Source organism: Pyrgilauda ruficollis, unplaced genomic scaffold (genome assembly GCF_017590135.1).
Source record: "Pyrgilauda ruficollis isolate IOZ18807 unplaced genomic scaffold, ASM1759013v1 scaffold1, whole genome shotgun sequence".
Taxonomy (NCBI): domain Eukaryota; kingdom Metazoa; phylum Chordata; class Aves; order Passeriformes; family Passeridae; genus Pyrgilauda; species Pyrgilauda ruficollis.
In genome coordinates, this window is record NW_024508100.1 from 3,873,138 (window position 1) to 3,895,381 (window position 22,244).

General features: G+C 47.0%; 1 protein-coding gene across 3 annotated transcripts in view; it reads right to left on the reverse strand.

The window, feature by feature from the left end:
• Positions 1–19,628, reverse strand: part of MXD4 (MAX dimerization protein 4) — a 38,508-nt gene extending 18,880 nt beyond the window's left edge. Inside the window, exons 1-3 of one of the 3 annotated variants that reach the window (XM_041467316.1) lie at positions 19,471–19,628; positions 18,787–18,886; positions 9,426–9,455 (exon numbers count right to left, since the gene is read on the reverse strand). In XM_041467316.1, coding sequence (XP_041323250.1) covers positions 9,426–9,455; positions 18,787–18,886; positions 19,471–19,534 — 194 coding nt within the window. In that variant the 5' untranslated portion in view covers positions 19,535–19,628. Of the gene's footprint in view, positions 1–9,425; positions 9,456–18,786; positions 18,956–19,470 lie in introns of all 3 variants that reach the window. The other 2 variants (XM_041467395.1, XM_041467232.1) reach the window with 2 other exon arrangements.
• Positions 19,629–22,244: the final 2,616 nt, after the last annotated feature.

Below are 22,244 nucleotides of genomic sequence, written 5' to 3' on the forward strand. Positions count from 1 at the left end.
AGCTGAGGTGCCCTGGGACAACAGCAGGGTGCCTGCTCCAGCCAGCTGAAGGCTGGTTCAGACCCCAAGTGAGAACAACAAAGGAAGAGAAGAAAAGAAATCACACTGAAGTAATTAAGAATACATGTCCCCAAATGTCTTGCTGTATGTCTCCAACTCCCTCATTTAAACCTTGTAATTAGAGGTGAATGGAAGACAGTGAGGTGTATGTATAAACAAATTTAGGGGCAGGATTAAATGCACTGACTGTAATTAAAGATGGTCACTTCCAAGGCTGCAATGGGTACTTTTACTTTCAGGTGAATTAAAATCTGAATGACACCTATTTCTGCCACCATCCCCCCCTCCCCTCCCCAAACAAAAAAAGAAAAAATCTGGCATCAAGGGACAGTGGAGACTTGTAGATATCTGACAGTCCTGCCTCCAAGTTTAGATATAGCTTGCCACAACACCAGTAGTGCCTCGTTTATAATTTAATTTCCAAACTACTTCTCTTTCCATTGAACAGTACAAAACTAGTTGTGTCTGAGCCAGATAAGCTGCAGTTGAGCAGAATCTGAAAATTATCCATCTGGGGATGATAAGGTATGGAACATCTTTCAAAACTCTCCCCCCCTCTCTCCTTCCTTCTTCCCTGCAAAACTCAGCTCAGATTTCTTAAGTGCAGTGTCCTGAGGTTATCTGGCAATGGAAGGAAGCGCCAGAAGTTGGGACTCACTTGCCATGTGAGTATGTAAAGTCAGGCAGTGGGAACCAAGACACCCAAGAGTCTATTTAAAACACCTCTTAGCACCTACACCCAATAACTGCTTCTAGCAAACATACACAACAAGCTCCCAAATTTCCCTAGCAGAAATTATTTGCTCCACCCATGTTGTTCATTGCAGCAGTCAACACAACAGCACTTACCAATCAGGATTAAGTCAGCTTTCTTGGGGAATTACAGGGTTTGCTACCTTTATGTTTTGTAAATACCAGCTAATGTGCTATGTAAGACACTAAGACACAGAGTGTCTGTGCAGCTGGTATTTGCAAACACTGATGGTATTCCTAACTTCAATAGGAGCTGCTGAGTCCTGGCAGCAATTACATGCCAGGCAGGCCCCTTATTTAGCACCTTGTATCTTCATTTAGTTACCCAAATTGAACCATCAAGGAAAGAAAAGCAGATAAATCTGTTAGGCATCAATCCCAGGGAGGCAGCTGGGAGGAGAGGACTCACCACCACTACTCCAGCCTTTTACAGGCGTTTTACCACCTTCAGATGTAGTCTTTGACTGTTACACAAATCTGCTTTGTTGCAATAAGGTAGAACCTAATAAAGGCTTTCTTCATGTAGGGCATGTAGCCTGCAACCAGAGTTATTAGTTTTTCAAGGCAGAAGCATTGCAACATGACCTCATGTACATACAGCCAAGCCCACACCTCTGCTGTGTCGGCTGTGCCAATCTCCGCGCGCTACAAAATTAGTCACACTAATTTGTGTAGAAAAAGGCTTGTGCAACATAAACTAGCATTAAACAATAATATTAGCCAATTGACATCCTCTGACAAATCCTGTCACTCTGCTCTAACCTAGAAGGATGTGTACATAGCTCAGCATATGTATTTCCATCTCAAAAGACAGCACTCTATCAAAGTCCCAAAACAACTCTCTCCTTCCAAACACAGGGAGGGGTGTATCTCCTTCCAAACACAGGTAGAAGGAATATCTTATCCATTCTTGTGGACTGCACAGTTCTTTAGGACAAGAGGAGTCTGTTTTTAACTGGATCCCATGCACAAGGAAGGGGATGGGTGGAAGTTGGTTTTGTTTTTTTTTTCCAAAAAAGGCCCAAATTAAACTTCTGTGAAGGAACAGCATTATGCTTTTTCACATTTATGATCTGCTGTCTAAATGCTCATGCTCAGCACAGTTTCTGGAACCTTTTCTGCATCCTCTGCAGCTGCCCAGATGCGATGCAGGTTTCAGCCTGCAGGCAGACACAGCTCCTACTGAAATTCCCTGGACACGAGGCAGAGTTGGGCCCACAGTCTGCCAGTATACCAAGGGGAAAAAACACAGATTAAAAACTACTTGACCTGCAAAGGAATTCTATGCAGTAAATCTAAGCACAAGTGTCTGCTGACAGAGACCACGAGGGAAAAGGAGCATGAGCTACACCAGGGAAGTACACACCGTTCCATTCAGAAAGAGACATTTTCAATTTGGGACCAAGCCATGGTATATCCAATACCCAAGTGGGGTAGTCACTCCAGGGAAAGGAGTGCTAAAAATAGAGCTACAGATGCCAATACAGCATGGAGTCAGGGACAACTCACAGAGCACACCCACCTCCTCCAGCTGAGGTTGATTCCTTTTTGTCTACTCCAAGCAGGGACACAGGGACGGGAGTGCTCGTGACATACTTGGGAGAAAGTAAGCCAGCCTCCTGCAGATCTGGTGTGAATCCTGAGAGCAGAGCCAACCTTGCCTTAAAGAGCTGGAGCTGCACTGCTGTCTTTCAGGCACATTGCTGCTTCTTCAAACCACAGCAGGTACCACTTCTGCACATTGGTCTGTGGGCTTCCACAGACCTGACTGGCTGGGATTCAGCCAAGGATTCCCATTGCATTATGTAAGACCCATTTCAGAGGCCAGCTTCTTAAAGTCCATTAGCTGCCTAAATACCTTTAAAAAAAACAAAAATCAAATTCCAGCTCACTTGTCCAGATGTAGCTAAGCAAGCTTAAAAAAACCCTCTTTTTCAAAATACCTAATTCAACTTACTTTTTTCTTCTCCAATTGGGAGAGCAGTCACCATCAGGCCTCTCTTCCCCTGTATGCAGGGAGTCAGCACCTACCTGTCCTGAAAGTACCAGAAGGTCTGGCCCATCCATCTCTACGTTATACAAGTCCTGCCCACTCTCTCTGCCATGCTGGACGAGAACAAGCCAGGTCAATTAGCAGATGCTGAAAACATAAACCACCTTCTACATAGCCCATTAGAGGCTGACACACAATGGACTTATGTTTGAAGAGAGGGATGAACAAATTCAAGTGGAAAAAAATGCATACACTTGGTTTCTCACCCATCTGCTCCCTGCTGGCTGCTTGGCTGGCCAGGAAGCACAGAGTTTTCTGGAGCCCAGACCCAGGACTCCACTCATGCTCCACAGTCCAAAGCTGACTTCAGCAGGAAAAAGGACATAATAATTGAGTCCAACTGCATTTTAGTCCCATCTTTCATTGCAAAATAGCAGCTTTGTCCAAAGCATGAGTATGTGTACATCTCTGATACCTGTAATATAACTTCCTGAGCAGAATAATTTTCAAGCTTTGTCTGCTTAATACACTCCTCCTTTCCAAACCAGCAGGGTAGGTAGGAAGACACATTTGTTGGGAGTGCATCATCAGGTGAGCTGCTCTGTGCACTGAAAAGACAACAGTTCAGTGCATAAGTATCCACAACAGCTATTGCAGCAGGTACTGCAGGACAAGCCAAAGGTCCAGACACTTGCTGAATGCCCAGAGATGGGGCAACAGCGAGGAGAGAACAGCATTTAAGTACGAAGTTTTAAACCTCCCAATTTCTTTAATTCCACAGATCTGTCAGACTCAGAAGCATGGATCACTTCATCAAAAGCACAGTATTAAATCTCAGTTCTGCAAGTCCAGTAATTTATAGATTTGCTAAACAAGCTCTGCAAAAAAAAAAAATATTACAGAGATTTTTAATGCCTGGAAGAGGGGCTGTAAGCTGAGATTCAGCCTTGCACTGGCTGAGGCAATACCAGTCACCTGCTCACTACAGCTGGAACCCTCAGAGAAGCTGGGGAGGGGGAGCAGATCCCAAGCCAGGGGAGCTTTCAGCTCACAAAAGTCAAATCACACTCCTAAGACATCACCTTGCTTAAGGAGTGCAAATGTATGTTTATTGCAATTCACTGGGATTGTAATAAACCACTTCACAACCAGATGGTGTAAAAAAAGTTATTTTCTTGACAAGAAAACCAGAAGAAAGACCTAATACAGAGGTTAGATTCTGCTAGCAAGACAACATGGTTCCCACCACTAACACAGCAGCCACATTATCTGAATGGTTTATGTACAGTCTGGACAGATCCTAGAAATGGCAGCAATTTTTATAGACCCATTATAACAATGAGATCTTTCCCAGGTCAGCAAGACCCATCCAGCACAGCACTTTCCAGGAAACAGCAGCCAAAACTGGATGCTTAGGAAAAACATTAAACTGACAGAGAAGTGAACTGTAACTGCTCTGTACTGTAAATTAACACTGTAAATTCACACTGTCACTCAAAGAAGCCATCCCACCCACCCTCTGCCCGTGACACATCAGGGTGTGCCTGTGACAGTGAGCTGGCTCAGGAAGGTGACCTGGCCAAAGGAGGAAGCTTCTCCCCTCCTGCTGTGGTGGCAGGAAGCAGGACCCAGGAGCACCAGTGTGCAGCCAGGGCTGGGTTAAATTCCTGATGGAAGCAGAGCAGTGAGACACTGGGTGACCCTTCCCTGGAAGGACTTTACCTCCAGCACCAGTTCAGGGGTTTCCTCAGTCAGCGGTGGCACCATCGGCGTGATGGATCAATGCAGTTACAGCTTTATGCTGCACAGCACTGCTAACCACAATGGCAATTTGTGATTCTGAAAAGGCAGCCCATAATAAAAATAAACATTAAGCATTGTTTTGGTATGCTATTATTTCAATGACCTTTCAGTTCTGTTTCAAAACTTCCAAGTGTATCACAAACTGGCAATTACATGCTTTTCATTAACCCTACAGTTTACTAACATGAAGAGCCACAGAGAAGATTTCAGGACATCCATCTAGGCATTCTCTCAGCTTATATAAACTTCAAACACCAAGCAACTCTGGTGGATGAAACTGATGTACCAATGAATGGAAGTGTGCTCTTGAATGTGCAATTCCTCCAGGAGAAAACCACCTATCAGGGCCTAACTTCAGAGGCACCTGCTCTGTTTTCTGTATCAGCTAATGTTGAACATAATAATGCTCCCACCAAAACATATATATTGCTTTGAGCAATATATATTTATATATATCAAATATAATACAATATAATGATATATCAAAGTCTGTGTTTCTGCAGAGATACCCATTCATGCACATGATGATGCAATATAGAAACTTTGTTCTGGCAAGATTTTAGTTTTAAGGACTGCACAAAACTTGCATGAGTATTACCTTCTGTGCACAAGGGAACACTTTCAGCCTCCTCCAGTCAGCACCCTACACAACAACATATTAAGCTCCTTTGGGAAGAAAGAAAGGTTTGGGGTTTTTTTCATCTTTTAGGTTTTGCAAATCACTGTGTCTCATGTATTCCCCATTCTCTTCTTGTACTTCTGCAAGTCCAGGGCTGTCTCACTCAGCTGATCCAGGCCAACTCTGCAGCAGTCTCAGCTTGAACAGCAATGCCTGGCTTTTACCTCCATCTGGCTCAGCTCACCAGCTTTTGTCATATCCAAGCCTGAGGACCTGGGACCTAGAGCAAGCCACACCAGGGTCACACAGCACTTCTTCAGCTCATATGGTGCCAGTCTGGGGACAGCAGCGTGTGGCTTGCTGAGTTTGATACACCTATTCATTTCCTCACTAATTCTCACTAAAGCTGTTCTTTAAAATCATCAAGTTCCACGAGTTGTTTCCAAAGACTTTCCCAAGGAAAGGGCAAGACCTTGAACCCCTCCTGCAGCAGAGCTCCTCATGGCCAGGCAGGACTGAATGGCACCAAAGAAGTTCTGATGGGCTGATCCCAGTATCCTCTGTCAGGGCTCCATGTGCTTTGACAGGAGGCGTCTCTTCCTTGCACAGCCCTGCACAAGCTGGTGAGAAGACCACAGGTGACAGCCAAGGGCAGGTTCTTCTGCCTTCACAGAGCAGTGTGGAGATCTCAGCACAATCTTCAGGAGGATACACCTTGGCTTTTACCTTCTAATGGAGAACTAGTATAAATTGATGCAAATAAATGAGATTATGCTGTGTCTTCTAAAGAAGCATATGTCTCTCATGAATTCTTGGGTGTTTTTTACACTATGAAAGCTGAATTCCTCTATACAGCTGTCAGGTCGATTTAAAAATGTCCTTGCAAAAAGTCATGATTACTAATTTACTTACTATTTATATTGCTCTGTGAAAGCCTACAGACCTCATGGTCTGGCTGGAAACAACAAAAAATACCTACATCAATATACACAATTGTCATTAGGAACTAGTTACATCCAAGTGTCACTCTGACTAACCTGTCTGTAATTATTAAAATATCTTCTAGGACCTCAGCTGTCCCTAGGATAGAAGATTTCTTGCCTTCCTGCTTTTTATTTAGGGGATTTCCTGTTTCATGGCTCCAAGATGCACACCTTAAATGCACAGGACCAAACAAGACTGCCATTAGAGGGATGAGTCCTTACAGGGTTTCCCTGTAACAAACCCACACTAAAGTTCTGAGCAGGGTATTCTAGGGAGACTTAAAGCAGAGAAAAAGGAATTTCATGTATGAATCGCTGAGATACACTTTACCATAAATGTAATCTGAATTCTATCATATAATGAATTTTTTTTCTTGGAATTACATTTCTGCTTTTGCCTTCCTCTGAGCACCTTCTCAAGAGCACACAGAAAAGAGACCCAGCAGTACAGAACACAAAATAAAGTGGTAGTGCCAAATGGCCAAGGCAGCACACACAGAGGTCAACCACTGCTCTTCCCACCGACATCAAAACCGGAGATAAAACCTCTGATGTACAACAGCAGTGCAGAACCCAAAACTGCACCATGTACGTGAATGGCTACCGTGGCTTTCCAGTTACCAGCACCTCTGGCCACCCTGATGCAGGACACGGGGCTGTGTAAATGAGGAAGCCATTTCCCTGCCCTCAGACACCACGTGAGGGACTGGGCATGGAGGAGGACACGCAGCCATTCCTCTCCTCCTCCTCGACAGGCTCCTGTGAGATAAGCGGGTGAGCCTTGCCAGAGCAGCATCATGGCAGTGCTGAGTCAAAGCGCTGGCCCTGGAAAGGGGACACCTCCAAAATCAACATCCAGTGCTTCCCAGCTGGCAGGGCAGGGCTGCACTGGAGGGGGAAGGCAGGCTCTGCTGCAGGGACCAGCTGCTACAGGGACACAGCACTGTGTGAATCTTCCATTAAACCGTGCAAGACACTTCATAGATCTTAATGTAATTTTAGTTAAACACAGTGAGAAACACTATGATCGGTATTATCTGCTCATACACCCACAGTGCTGGAGGAGGGGGTTGTTAAAAAGAAGAAAATAGAAATTGCAGGAGTCCTTCACACCAATACATCAGGCAGCTAGAACTGTACACACCTCATCTGCTTTTGTGAACACCCATTTGCACATACAAGGATCTTGCACTAATTTGCAGGTTCTCACCAGGAATAATAAAAATCTGTCTTCAAGTATAGTTTAACTGCAGGAGGCACAGCAAGCAGCAGCAGTTAGAAACATTAGTTGTATAATCACAAGACATACTGTGCAGTTTACCTATTTTGACCTTGAGATGGCAAAGGAAGAAAAGGTAGCAAGGCAGGTACTATATGGTCCATCTACTACAAAGATACAACACAGAACTGAAAGTGAGATCAGTGATTGAACAATTAATAGATTCTCCTTCTGGCCCTACATCTGCTGCAAATGCTGCTGTGCCTCATTTACTGCGCTGCTTAAACATGTTAAGGCAGAGCAAAAGGAAGAAGAGGAAAATAACTGAAGGAAAAAGAAAAGGAATATGCAGAGATGAAAGTAAATTCTTAATGATGAAGCAGGAGGAGAGAAAGAAATTGAACAGAATGAGAAAGAATCATAATTGGGGCCCATTTTTTTCTCTTTTCTTTTAAGAAAGTGTGACCGAAGGACAGAATTTTCCATGCAGTTATTTTCCTGAAGACTCTGTCAGCAGAACTTCTGCCCTGCCGATGTCACTGCCTCAGCCCGTGCACTGCACTGCACTGGCCAGGCCTGTGTTTGTGAGCTTCAGCCTTCCCCAGTTCCTCTCATCTCTAGGATGACCACGTGGCTATTAGGCAGAACCGTAGTTTACTCATATTACAATTAAACTACAGGAAAGCATGTAAGCATGCAAGGGAAGTGATGGTCTAGCTGCTACATAACTGCAGCCACAGCACAACACACAAAAAACCCCCCACGAGTATCTTGTTGCGCCATCAACCACGTTCCACGTATTTAGGAGCACGCAAACAGCTTTAAATCATATCCACACACACCCCCCTCACTTTCTCTGGATGCGTGAAAACCGAAAGACCGCAAGCCACACAAAAAAAGAACAAAAGCCACCCGAGCGGGCGTTTATCCTGCTGCCTGCAGGGTGAGCCAAAGGCAGCGGCCCCGCAGCGAGAGGCAGAGCCCGCACGGCCTGCGCGCCCTCAGAGCAGCGCCCGGAGCCCGCCTGCAGCCCGGGGACCGGCCGGCCGCACACACTGACACGGCACCGCACCCGCTGAACACTGCCTCCAGAACGGGGAAAATAAATGCACACCCGCTGAACACTGCCTCCAGAACGGGGCAAATACACACACAGTGAACACTGCCTCCAGAATGGGGCAAATAAATGTACACCCGCTGAACACTGCCTCCAGAACGGGGCACATAAAAAACAAAAATCAAATTCAATTCTATCATATAATGAAAATGTACACCCGCTGAACACTGCCTCCAGAACGGGGTAAATAAATGCACACACGCCGAACGCTGCCCGCAGCACGGGCACAGCAGAGCTCCGCGCCAGGCGCGGCTGCAGGCTCCAAGCCTGTCCTGGCTAAGCCCGGCTTTTCCCGGCGCTGCACTGGCGGAGCAGGCTGGGCTCAGGAGGTGCCCGCTGCTGTTCCCAGCTCACACTCGGCTCTCCGGACAGGACACGCACCCGCAAGGAAAGAGACGGAGGGACAATCGGATCTCTAGGCACTTATATGCAGAATGAAAATTAACTGCACTTTAGGCATACTTTAAAAGAAACGGAAAATAACCCTGTGTGACACATTGTTCCCGAAAATCATTCACCTTAATCACAAAAATACTTTGTACTTACAGCATTTAACACCTCTAGCTGCAAACAGATTTTTTGTTAGTAACAATTCGGTTAACCAGTTAAAGCATTAATCAGTCCAAAGCTAACTATTAGGGATGTTTCCAAAAGAGCATACCAAACAACAGAGGAAAAAAAGCCACATAATACTATTAGATTTTAGTTGAGCCACATAATACTATAACTATTAGATTTTAGTTGATAAAAAAGCCAAAACCAGCTTAATAAATTATTCAGTGAGAATCAAAGCAATTTCAACAAAATGTTCTTCAATAAACACAGTAATTCACAGGTCAGCCATATATCTTTTAATTAGCTTTTTTTCCAAGACTTACCTATGTTTTTCTAGTTCGTTGTGTGATGACCTATTAAAAAGAGAAAAGAAATATTAGAGAAAGGATAAATAAACCAAGATTTATAATATTTAAAAGCAAATACCTGCATAAATTGCAAAAGAGTTCTCTAAAATACGTATTTAACATGGATTATGAAACAGCTTTTCTTTTAAATTGGTTCACTTTTAGATTCTTCAGGGTATCAACTTAATTTCCATGAGTAAACTGTAGGTTTGGGGGGAATTATAATATATTTGCATTTACTAGTGTTCTATACATTCGGAGACAGAAATGAACATTAAAAACTGAGCAGGTTAGTAATAAAAACAGCCCACAAGATTTTCATCAGTGAAGAAAAATTATAAAGGGGCAGAAAGTGTTTGAAGATCGAAATGGTAACAGGTAAGAGCAAAAAGCACCCAAAAAGCCAGTTTTCAAAGCCCATGGAAAAGCAGAAAGAAAAATCAGCAGCTAATCACTGCTGTTGTTGTTGACATCTTAATCGCAACAAAAGAGGAATCCTCTTAATTCTTCTCAGTCTACAAAGAGAAAATAAAACCCAAAAAAATCATAGCCCCTGTACTGACCACAGCAGCATGTTATCCTTTTCCAATCTACTTGGATTAAAGATTTTTTTTCTTCTCCAACTGATGCCTCGGTTTCTTTGCCATTAGAAGGCAGCCCTAAATTCTTGGGAGGATTTTTTTTAAACTGATTCAGCTAAAAATATTCATTTTATTTATTTACACAGCTCAAATTAAAAACATTCCCAAAATGAAGTTACTGTTGCCTCTTCAGAACGAGCAATTTTCCGTACTTTCAGTTTTGTCCCACTGAAAACATGCCCAGCACGTCAGGATCAAAAGATGCAGAGGCGGTGGCAGCTTTTAGGGCTGGCAGATTATGTCAGAGCAGCTCTGCTGGAGCCTGCAGCTGGGCACGGGGTGCAGTGAGGTGTCTGTGCAGGGCAAGAGCACGGTCCCTCCAGGGAGCAGAGCCATCCCAGGGGGATTAGGGAGCCCTCCTGCACAAATGCTGCCCGGTGCTGAGCTGTCCTGCTCTCCCTGCACACACCGAGCTGCTGGATGCTGCTCCTGGGCAGAACCGATGGCAGAACATCACTCCGGCCATAGAGAGGGAAAAAGAAAGCAAAGCTCACACAAGAAACGTCCAGTGAACAAACCTACGAGCAACTGATCTCAGGCCAGGGCAGCTCCTGATCCTGCAAGGAGCCAAGTGAACTGCCCCTCTGCAGGTAAAACTGAAATGCATACAAGGTTCAGCACTGATGCTAATCCACTCTCACCAGAAAGCATCTCAGTGTTGGTACCAAGACATCAATTATGTCAACCATTACCTGGCATCTTTTTCTCAAAAGCCTATGAATTCTTTATGTATTTTTCTTGCACCAAGTGAGCCATGATCAAGTAATGTGTGTATTTCTACAATGCCATTTAAGTGCTTCTGACCAATGCAGCAACACTGCAAGAGTTAAACACATTTTCTATGCTACATTAATAGGGCAAGGTGGGCTTGGTCATTTGGCTATCTTAAGATGATTTTGCTTTTATATTCTACTCCTACTCTCTACACAGAGATCAGACTTTCTCCACAGTCATTTCTCCACACCAATGTTCACAAAAATTGACTAAGACCATGCTAAATCCGCCCGTGTTTATGCAAACACATGGGAAAAAGAAGTTCAGTGGGGAACCATTGTCCCCAAACACCCTCAACAGGCCTGTCAAAGGCACTGCTTGTAGGGAACTTTGCAACCAGAGAGGAAATACAGGCCAGCCTGGATTCATCCCTATGACAAGAACTCCGTGACATTTCTGGCAATTAGACACAAAGGTGAACACAATCACTCCCACTGGCCCATTCTGAGCTGCCAGCTCCCAGCAGCTCTGGCGAGCACACACGGGGACAGCATGGGAACCACTGGCCAAGAAATTCAGCCTGCACGGAGTATTCTGCTGGGCTGAGAGGATGCTGTGAGCAGCTGGCAGTCCTGCACACAGCACACCTACGGGGCACCTGTGGCACATGGAGGATGACCCTGGCATTCTCCTGAGGTATGTCCTGCCAGGGCAGCTCTGGAGCACACAGCCGTGGGTGTGCCAGCTGCCAAACCCAGCAGCAGCGACCATGTGCCTCTTGGCAGAGCTCTTGGGGACACAAAAGTCTCAGCGACGCCTGCAGTGCGCAAACATGGGCACCAGCCACACATTTCTGGAGGTGTCAGGGGCCAACTAATGCCTCAACTATCAGACTCTAGGCAGGAACCAAACCCAAGAGTCCATTTACCTGAGAATTGCTGCAAGATCAAGTTAAATACCCTGTTACAAAGCATGACAGGGATTTCTTTGGTTGGGTTTGTTTTCAGAAGAGATGAACCTCTCTTGAAATACTAGTTTTTATTTCCTTCAATGTCTACAGCACAGTATATTGCAAGAATATCCATCTCCTGCTGTTTATGCAACCTAAAGTGAGGGAAAAAACGTAAGAACTGGACTCCACACAACCCAGTACCCTGTTTCAAAATGGAGTCTTTTACTACTTTAGTAAAGATAAGATATATGTATGTATGTATTCATAAGAGAGAGACAGATATATGACTGTGGTTTGCAGGCAAATGGTCTGTGGACCCTTTCAAAAATGGCTTCAAGAGAAGGAAGACTTCTGGTGTTTAACTTAGGTTCACTCCACTGAGTTTGTATCTACAGAAAAAGCTTGGGGAAGTTGGGGGTAGCAGTGAGGGGGAAAAAAGAAAAAGGTTCAGATAAAAATAAAGGGAAAAAGCCAACAACAAATAAAATCTGCAAAATCACAGATTCACAAGAAAGGGATAACGACGCTGGTGCTTAGACTACACTGTTGATCTGAAACAGCTCTAATATCCCTTTAGCAAATGCCAAGCAGTTCACTGACTATAAATTTTATACGTGAAGAAATTGTCAAAAGAAGATTTGAAAGAACAAGGAGGAACCAGGCAAATGCAGCCACTGGTCTGCAAGATGCTGTGCTACTTCCCACAGCACACCCCCAGAGCCATCCCCGTCCATCACCTTCCTTTCCTCAAACGAGAATTCTAGGTATTGGATTTCAGCTTTTGGTTGATTCAACATTCAGCAGACACACCTAAGAAATTTGGACAGGTGCTAATTGAGATGGCAAGACTAACACAGGAAAGGCAAGGGCCTCTCCACAGCCACTGCTGCCAGTTTATGGGTGAGCCAGCAGGATCTGGTCACATGCAGGCTAGACTGAGATTTCACTGTATGCGGGATGCACGGCCTGTTTCAGTATTCAGACAGCTTCCCTACTCCTCTATCCATCCATCCATCCACTTACCCCACCAGAGGGGCACCTGCTCAGCAGGAAGCCAGCAGCTCCTGGCAAAAGCAGGGATGTATGGCAATGTTGCCCTGTGCTAATGGGAGCAGGTCTAGACCGTGACTCACCAGTACACTTCCAGTTGCCAACACGCTTTAAAGCACTACAGGGAGCAAAGCAGGGCAGTTTACAGAGTGCTTGAAACAGTGGCAGCACCTTACCAGTGCCAGGGCTTTCTGGGGCAGGCAGGAGTGCCAGGCTGTGATACAGCCCATGTGCAGCATACAACTCCACCTCAGGTCATGCAGCCATGGGAACTACACTGCAAGCACTTCACCTTTTGTCCAGGCCAAAAAAAGTAAGAACAAACAGAACAGGAAGCTTTACAAGGTGCTACACCTTAAGTGTCTGCACCCAGTTCCCACTCCCAGAAGTGCAGGTGTGTAAAAGCACAAAGCTTACACCTGCAGTCTTGTGTGAATACGACTGCTGTGCAGCTTTTCATTGAAAGGATCCAAATTCACTTCCAGGAAATTCCCTGTCCACATACCTAACCTGCTGTGGAATGCACCTGAAAATACTACAGTTCACTCCACGAAGCACATACAAACCTGAACATAAGCACACATTCTGCCTATTATTCATTGCTTCTGGTTGTTGGTTTTTTCCCATTTGTTTCAAACTGGACACATTGCTTACAGCCTGTCAAAGAAACAGCCTGTACCAAATTAATCCACTAAAAATTAATTTTGCATTCTCCTCATAGCAAAATTTAACCGGTTTTGCAGATTCAGCTGGGATCTGGGAACCAGGCACACTGGCACAGCCTTGATGCAGAGCTCTGGCTCTGGGATCACATTCAAGTTGGTGCTGCCACATGTTTGCAGTGGCCAGGTCTGAACGTGCTGCTAATACGGTGGTGATTTGTTTTCCTCAACTGCACAAGCAGTGCAGCTCCCAAACATTGCAGACCTACTGCAGTTCCTCAGGGGGACAGGTCCATTGGTAAAGTCTGTTATACTGGGACTAAAATGCATTATTTTGAAAGCAAATGTGGCAATATCAATCGCTGTCCTAGCTTCAGGAAGGCAAACTGAGAAAGATCTATTGAATTCAGAAATCCAGGTGAAAATTCAGAGGAGCTGTGTTTGCACAGTCTGCTTTGCAGTGTTTTATTCTTGGCCTCTCACAAAAAAAAAAAAAAAAAAAAAAAAAAAAAAAAAATTAAGGAAAATAAAACAAAAATCAGGCCCCGATCCCTAAGCTGCTTAGTGTGGGCACAGAAAAACATCTGCAGAGAGCAAGGGGCTCGCTCTGCGGGCCACAGGTTCACCCTCACCATGAGCCAACATCAACAGAGGAATTTGGACATTAGGCTCTGTTTTTATTTGAAAATCCAAATGCTGCTTTCATCTTTTTCTGCATATAACCCTTTGCCAGAACACAGCACGAAGTACATGTCTATTTATATAACATATGAGCAAAAATATTAATTAATTAATAGACACAGAAGATATATTTATAACCCGGCATTTATTTTGCTCCCTCTCCTTCAATAAACCAGCTCCTAAATTAACAGGCCAAACACACTGCATCACCGACATTCAATTCCTTTCTCTGAAAGTAAATTTAACTGTGACCTCAGTAGACTGGCATCTAACACTAAGATTTGGCTTTTCATTTTACCTTATTTCTGACCCTTTCACAGCGAAGCAGCTGCCTGAGCTCCCTGGTGTATGGGCAGACACACACCTCAAACCCACACACAGCTCAGGGTACCCAACACCTGGTGAGTGTCACTGCAGCCAGGGCAGAAGAAAGCCCAGTTATCTGCAGGATTGCATGTTCCTCTGTAAGAGTGCTTTGCCTTGTGAGCAAACGTCACCAAATTTCAGATTTGTGTCGCATTCCTCCTCGGCACATCGCACACGTGTCACCTGTCTGTTTCTTTGGAGCAAAAACCAAGCTTGACTTTTGAATATTTGCTATTAACATTTCCAAGGTACAACAGCAATAAATCCAGCTCTTTGTTTTATGCCTTTTTTAATTCTAAGTACACCTTAACAAGAATTATTACACTGCATGGCACTGCTTTAGGAACTACATACAGCCACTGCTCTGCGGAGACATTTATTATACTATAGTCAAGTACCTGATAAGTATTATTGTAACAAGATGTGACCTAGGTTTACCTCCCTGCAAAAGATAATATTGTGGCTTTCTCTAATCTCCTGTCCTCTTTGCAAAACAAGAATCCAGTTTCATTTGCCAGAGGATTTTGGTCAAAATTACTGGGGGGAAACAAGTCTGAATCTCAGCTGAGGACATGGTACGAACAGCAAACCAGAAAGAAAACAAAGCAGTTTGGTTTGTGTGACATGGGAAAGGGCACATCACAGGAAACTGAGAAGAAAACATGTAAGATCAAGACATTTTAATGTGCAAGTGAAACAGAAATGGCTAAAAGCTGTGTCTGATTGCTACCGAGATTATTGTTTGTCAACAAACTGCTAACAACCACTTTCAATTTTGATTCAAAGCTAACAGTGAACAAAGCAAAACTGTTAAATTCCTACAGTGGACAGAAAGCTTATAGATTTTGGTTAATTAAATGTAATTCTGCTGGTATTTTTCCCTGCACGAATCGAAACCTGCCAAAATTACTTCTCACTCAATTGCAGTGAGAGGCCAGCAAGCTTTTAGCCCAGACCCGAGCATCCTGTCCGAAGGGCTGGCAGCCTCCTGCCCCTTCTCCTGTGGGTCTGGGCCTCGCCAGCCATCCACAAGGGATGGAGGTCTCATCCTACATTTCTTATGTGAACATCACCAGCACCTTGGCAGAGCAAGGAGGGTCCATCAGCGCCCTTGCTGAAGCCCAGGGCAGCTGGAACCCATCCCTGCCCTGGGCCAGCACACCTGTGCCACACAGGGTATGCTCTTCCCCCCACAGGCAGGCACACGGGGGGGAAACACAGAACAAAGAGGAGTACAGCATGCCAGGCTTCCTCACATCTGACAGTTTTTCTCCTCCTCCCCTCTCTTCTGATTTTCCAAGAATAAGGAGATGTTTTTTCATGCTTTTCTATATGTATACCTCATAAGGCATGAAAAAAACACAATGTATGTACATATATACATGTCTCACTTTTTAATCTGATCAGATGCTGCAAGCAGCAGGATACAAAAATAGATAATGGAAACAACAATGCCCCTGCAGATCTGAAATGTGCAGTTAGCTGCTCCTTTCCTGCTCCTCCAACCTTAAGTATGTATTTTTAATCCAGAAAAACAATGAAATAATAAGGCATGAATTTCAGACATGTATGCAATCCCCTGTACGCAATCAGATGCCTCCCTGCATCTAATGCTCCAAACCCAATGAGTCTGGAAAATGGTTAAAGTGGAACAATATGGACAAACACTTTGCTCGGTGGTTCACATCACCCACGACCACTCCAGATCCCCTGAACTTTGGCCAGTCGTCTCCCTCTGTTAATCTCTGAGTCGCTTAGGAAGAATTAACCGTGTTTCCAAAAATCCACTCAAGTCTGGGGCTCGGCCCCTATAGCCTCTAAGCTCCAAATAATAATAAAACAGTGATGCTGGTGTACATCATGTATTTTGCCCTGCATATTTAAATGTGGGGGTAATTTCTCCCCTGAAAACAAGCGTGCAGGCAAACGTGAGCAGCGATTGCTGGATATGGGTATAAAGCCCGGATGCTGGTGTACATCATGTATTTTGCCCTGCATATTTAAATGTGCGGGTAATTTCTCCCCTGCAAACATAAGCGTGCAGGCAAACGTGAGCAGCGACTGCTGGATATGGGTATAAAGCCCATAAGGACAATGCAGAGGTACCCACAGGGCCCTGCTGCTGCCCCTCTGCCCCTGAAGGAACAGGGAGGTGCATTAAAGCAATGTCCCTCTGCTTTCCACACTGGCCAGCAAGCGTGGTACCTGTGCTGAACCAAACCAGCCACTGTCCCGCAGCGTCCGCACTGGAAACCATTCCCTGACAAGCACTGTCCTGTCCTGTCACACAGATCACCCATCCCTCATCTCATCACTGCAGCTAGAAGAAAAGAAAGTGTGAGTAAATGTACACATTGCAGGGTGGTATTTTTCAAGGTTGCCACTGCTACGGAGTGAGAATCAGAACAACACGCTAAACAGATAAATAAATACAAATCTGCAGGCAGAAAAAAAAGCAGGAAGGCAACTGCAAGTGGATGCGTGTGCCTCAACTTCAATAACACTAGCAAATCTGTAACCAGAAATCTTTTAATTCTGCCGTATTTGATAGATTACAAATCCTCTCCTAAAAACTCCTGAAAGTAGCTTACAATTCAGACAAATAACTATTTTGCAGCCGATGACAAGAGCCCTAAGAACGGAAACGATGGAATAATAGCTCTGTAAGTAACACAGATTTCTTGAATGCAAGAGACACACAAGAAATCTGTAGAACTCAAGGAGCAATTTACAGCTGGAAAACTTATGAAATGTGTTTTGAATTTTTTAAAGGCAGTGAGCATACTTTATATGAAAATAATTAAAAATCTCAAGGAGCAAAGTGTCTCAGGACACAAGACACTCCTCCCACTCCTTACGACTTTCTCTTTTAAAATGAACTGACTGTCTTCTCATGCTCCATGATGAGACAAAGAATTCAACTAAAACTACAACCAAAGCAGGAGTACTGCAATTAACAGCCCCCAAAATGGTTGCCTTGCTCGGAGCAGGGGCATGGGGACACAATTTGCTCCCTCTCAGTAATCCTGGAGACACACTGCTCGGCCGCAGCAGGCACCACCAGGGCGCTCAGCAGCCCGTGTTTTTGCTCAAGGAGGGAGTTCGTCAGCTTTTGATTTCGGTTTGCACCTCCGGTGCCCCACGAGCAGCTCCTGGCCGCCTGCCGGGCACCTCCCCAGCACCGTCCGACCCGGCCGCAGGATGCCCGCTGGAGCAGCGAGAGCGGGCCCGCCGAGACTCCCTGCTCCTTTGGAAAACAAGTCACGTGCAAAGCAAGTTCATTTTAGGCTATTCTACAGGAGCCACCATCCAGCATGACCGTGCAGAGAGCATCGCTGCCCCGGGACGAAGCAGGCCCAGCAGGGCACGGTCCTCGGTCCTGTCCGGAGCAGCCCTGGAAGAGCAGAGCAGAGCAGAGCAGGCAGAGCCCAGGGCCGGGCTCGCTCCTGGGCAGGGGCCGGCAGCGTCCCCGTAAGACAGCCAGCCTCCCGCACGTACACAGCCGCTGCCCGAGCAGCAAACAAAGCTGCAGAGCCTGCGCACAGCCGCGCTCGGCTCGTGCCATCGCAGCGCAGGTAGCGGCTGCGGGGCAGCCACGGAACCGCGGCGGCCGAGCGGGCGGCGGACGGGCGACAAGCGGGACAAACAACCAGCGAGCCCGCACCCCGGCCCATCCGTGCGGCGGCCGGGCGGAAGGGCTGGCGAGCCGGCGCTGCAGCACAGCCCGCGGGCAGGTCAAGCTCGCTCCGGCACCTTGTCACCCCGCAGCTCTCCGGCGGAGAGGCCGGAGGGCGGGCGGAGTGTCCCCCCCGCCGCCCCGCACACGCTCCCGCCCCGGAGCCCAGCGCCGCCGCAAGCGAGGCTGCATCTGCTCCGGCTGCCATGGGGGAGGCGGCCGGCTCGCTGCCTGTGGTTTATAAATGAATGCCGGGGGGGAAATTAGGTGCCATGCAAAGAGAAATCTGGGTGGCGATTATGGTGTTTAGGTCTGCAGCAAAAGCCGCTGTCGGCGAGCGCGGAGCAGAAGGAGCGATGAGGGCGGATGGGTCTGAAGTGCAGTGAGTACTAAGGAGATGGTGTACGCGTGGCAGTGTTTATATGAGAGATCAAAACAGAGCCAAGCCCATCCAGGGGAAAAATGGCGACTACCGGGATGGGGAAAACTGAGACACTGGATTAGTTATTATTTTTCATAAATGTATGCACTGCACATAAGCTAGACACATTGGAAAAGCTGACGATTCATTCTGAAAAAGCGGTGCGTCTATTACCTGTTATTCTGGGATTTTCTGGCCATGGTGCCTGCCTTTGTTTTCTTTCTGGAATAGTCACTATCGAAGGGTAACACTGATGCATAGCCATGTTCTGCTTCTAGGGACAAAGTCAGCATTAGTGGCAATATATTTTTTCCATGCAATTTTTTCCTCCTTTGCAGGAACGCTAGGGTAAAGAACAGAATTTTTTCCGGTTGATTTGTTGGGATTTTATTCTGGCATCTCTTAAAGAAGCGAGACAAAAAAACCATAACTCGGTAAACCAAAGGGGGAAAAAAACAACCCCGAAGTGTCGAAATTAGGAGGATTATTGGAGTGCACATTAAAAACGAGGCGGATCATGCAAACCCTTGTCACGCTGCGCTGGGGGAGGGGAGCTGCCATACAATCACCGACTGCCACACACGGAGCGGCGAGAGGGATCCTGCCACACGCACCGTCCCCATCCAGGGCGGCACAAACAACCCCCTTCTGCTTTGCTTGGGGGGTTATATATAAAAAAAAGGCCAAGATCCGAGCAGCGATGCTCCCCCAGCGCGGTGCCGCTGGCGCAGCCCGGGTCCCCCCCGGGCAGGTGCGGGCTCGGGGCCGCTGCCCCGGCCCGGCCGCCGCACAACAAAGGCCGAGAGCGGCTGGGAGCGCCTGCGGGTGCCTGACCGACTGCCCGCCTGCGCCCTGTACCTCGGTCTCTTCGCTCCAAGTACTCGGCCGCTTCCAGGAGGATTAACAGGGAGTTCAATTCCATGGCTGCCCGTCCCGAGCCCCCCGCGCCGAGTTCACGCGCGGGGACTCCCGAGCCCCCGGTTTTAAGGCACCTCGCTCAACCTACATTTGACACACAGCGGACGGGCAGCCCGCGCAGCCAATGGCGAGCGGCGTACGGGCGCGGGGCGGGACGTAAGGAGGCGGCCGGGCCAATCGGCGGCCAGAGCCCCCCCCGTCGGGGCAGGGGATGTTGACAGATCCCCGCCGCCCGCGCTCATTGGCTACCCCTGTAGTAACAATTTAGAAGCCGAAGCTTAGCAACAGCACGTGGTGGCCCGGCCCCCTCGCTCGCTCATTGGCTACTTCCTTGCATGTTAAGAAGGCCGAAGCCGCCCATTGGTGCACGGGGCATCATGCAAATGAGGGCGGAGAAGGGGGCCAATGGGGCGGGAGGCGCGTGCCGCGCGGCGGGAGGCGGGGAGAGGGGCGCGAGCAGCCAATGGGCGGGAGGGGGCGTGGCGTTGCCGTGAGGAAGAGGTAGGCGGAGGGCGGGGCCGCAGGAGGCTCCGCCCCCTCGCACGCGCGGGTGGGACGCGCCGGGCGGGCACGGGGCAAGCGTGAGGGAAAACGGGAAAAAGGGAAGAGGGAACAGGGGGCCGTGGGGCGGCGGAGCCCGCCAGGGACAGTGTGGCAGGAAGTGGACGGGAACGAAAAGGACGATACAAACGGGACGCCGGAGGGGCTGTGCAAATGTGCCCGGCACGCGCATCCGTGGCCCCTTGCGGTGCTGAGGCGAGAGGGGGAGACGGCAGCGCTGTAAAAACACGCCCAGGGACGTAGGAGAGTTACTGAACTCTGCACAATGGCCTAACCTGCGGCAAAAGAGAAACAGTGGGAAGCCCTCAGAAAATCAGCCAGAGTTCCTGGCAGCCGTGCAGCCCTTGCCAGCACACTGAGCTGCCTTTCGTCATCGGGACACACAGAAGCCGCGTACCAGAACAGGCTGGCTCCCGGCGCCCGGGCTGCGCAGGAAGAGCTCGGCGCCTTTCCTGTCCGCGCCATCCCTTCGCGCTGCTAACGCTGCATCCTTATCTCGGGTGGCTGCTGCGCAGCTGCTGCCCAGAAGTGGTTGGTTTTAACACGAGCGAGTGTAGTTTTAAAATAGGCATATTTTAAGCTGTGCTGTGATCACACATTGGTACATCTTCAGGCCAAAAGTGCTGAAGGCTGTAATCAGTCATCCTGCAGGATTGCACTTGGGCACACAAAAACCCATTGGTTTTAATTGAACTGTTTAGGTAAGAGCTACCCAGCATATAGGATGGATGCAGAGTGTTGTCCTGTGTGTTTTTTCCTTGGCAAAAGACGTCATCCAGAGTTTCCTTTTAAGTGGATAATAGCAGTTCAGATTAAAATAATGATTATGGTTTACTGTTTCTGCAGCATTGTGGTAAAGCAACATACACATTACACCTGAACTTGTATTATTCTGTATCTTGTTGCCCCAGATGCACAAGTGTAATGTGGCTCTTGAACATTGCTGAAACACAGATCACATTTTACTGCCATTTGGTCCAGGCACCAGGGATAAGAGAAAATACAAGGCAGTGAAGAAAGCAGCATTGTGATTGTAGTTTAAGAGAATTTTGTATATGTTTAGGAAAAGTCTGAGGGACTGTAAATTGCAAGGCAAAAGGTAATTTAGTGCATAGATTGCAAAGGTAAAAAAAATTGCTGTAACATTTTCCACTTGCTGCTTGAACTGTTGAAATCCTGCTGCATGTGGGTGAGACAGTACAGTTTTTACTGTAAAGCCATTGAACCTCGTGGCAGTTTTGCTGTTAACTGGAAGTAGGTTTAGACACAATTTGACATTGCCTTCTGTTACGAAACAGCATGAAACCATACATGCACAGGTCTGCTCTGTCCACACAGGAAAGAAAGCTCCCTTTGCCTGACACATGCGTAGGGCACTCAATGAGGAAGGTGCAAAGATGCACAGCTAAGGCATCATTGCCCTCCACTGCATCCACAGCAGTAGCTCAGGTCTTCAGAACACCTATATTTTTATATTAATGTACACGTCTAAATGATCTTATACTGCTTTGTACACATGCTGTGCAATCAGTCATACATCAGAAAGGCAGATGAGTGTGCCAGGTATGTAGGTGCTTGTGTGAAAGCCCAGGATTCAGGTATGGATTTACTGAGGCTCTGAATGCCAAAGCTCTGCCGCACCACACTGTGAGCACACCATTTTACCTGGAAAAAAAAAGCTCTGGAAACACAGGGGTATAACAAACCTGTGCTTCAGGAGGGTACACGGCCCGAGCTGAGCAGTTGTTTTAAGGAGATGGAGCACAATTTCACATTGATATTGGCACTTTCCAGGGCCTTGTGCCTCCACGCTTCCCTGCATGGAAGGGCTGCTTTGGTAAGTGAGGAAGCCAGCTGGACTAGGTGCAGGAGAAAGTGTTGTGCAAAAAGGGGCCAGTGCCATCACAAAAGGCACCTGGTCTCTGATGATGGTGGCTCTGAGCCTCAGGAGTCATGAACTGCATTAGTCTGCTGGAACTGTAAGTGTGTATGTAACCCCACACACCCACAGAGCCCCTGCTGATGAAATCCAGGGTAAATCCACACACATTTGGGAAGGACAGGGCTGGCTTATGCCTGACAACCACTGACACACATTTACCCAGAGCTGCATTGAAGAAGCAACACAGCAACAACATGCTAGTGCTGAGAAG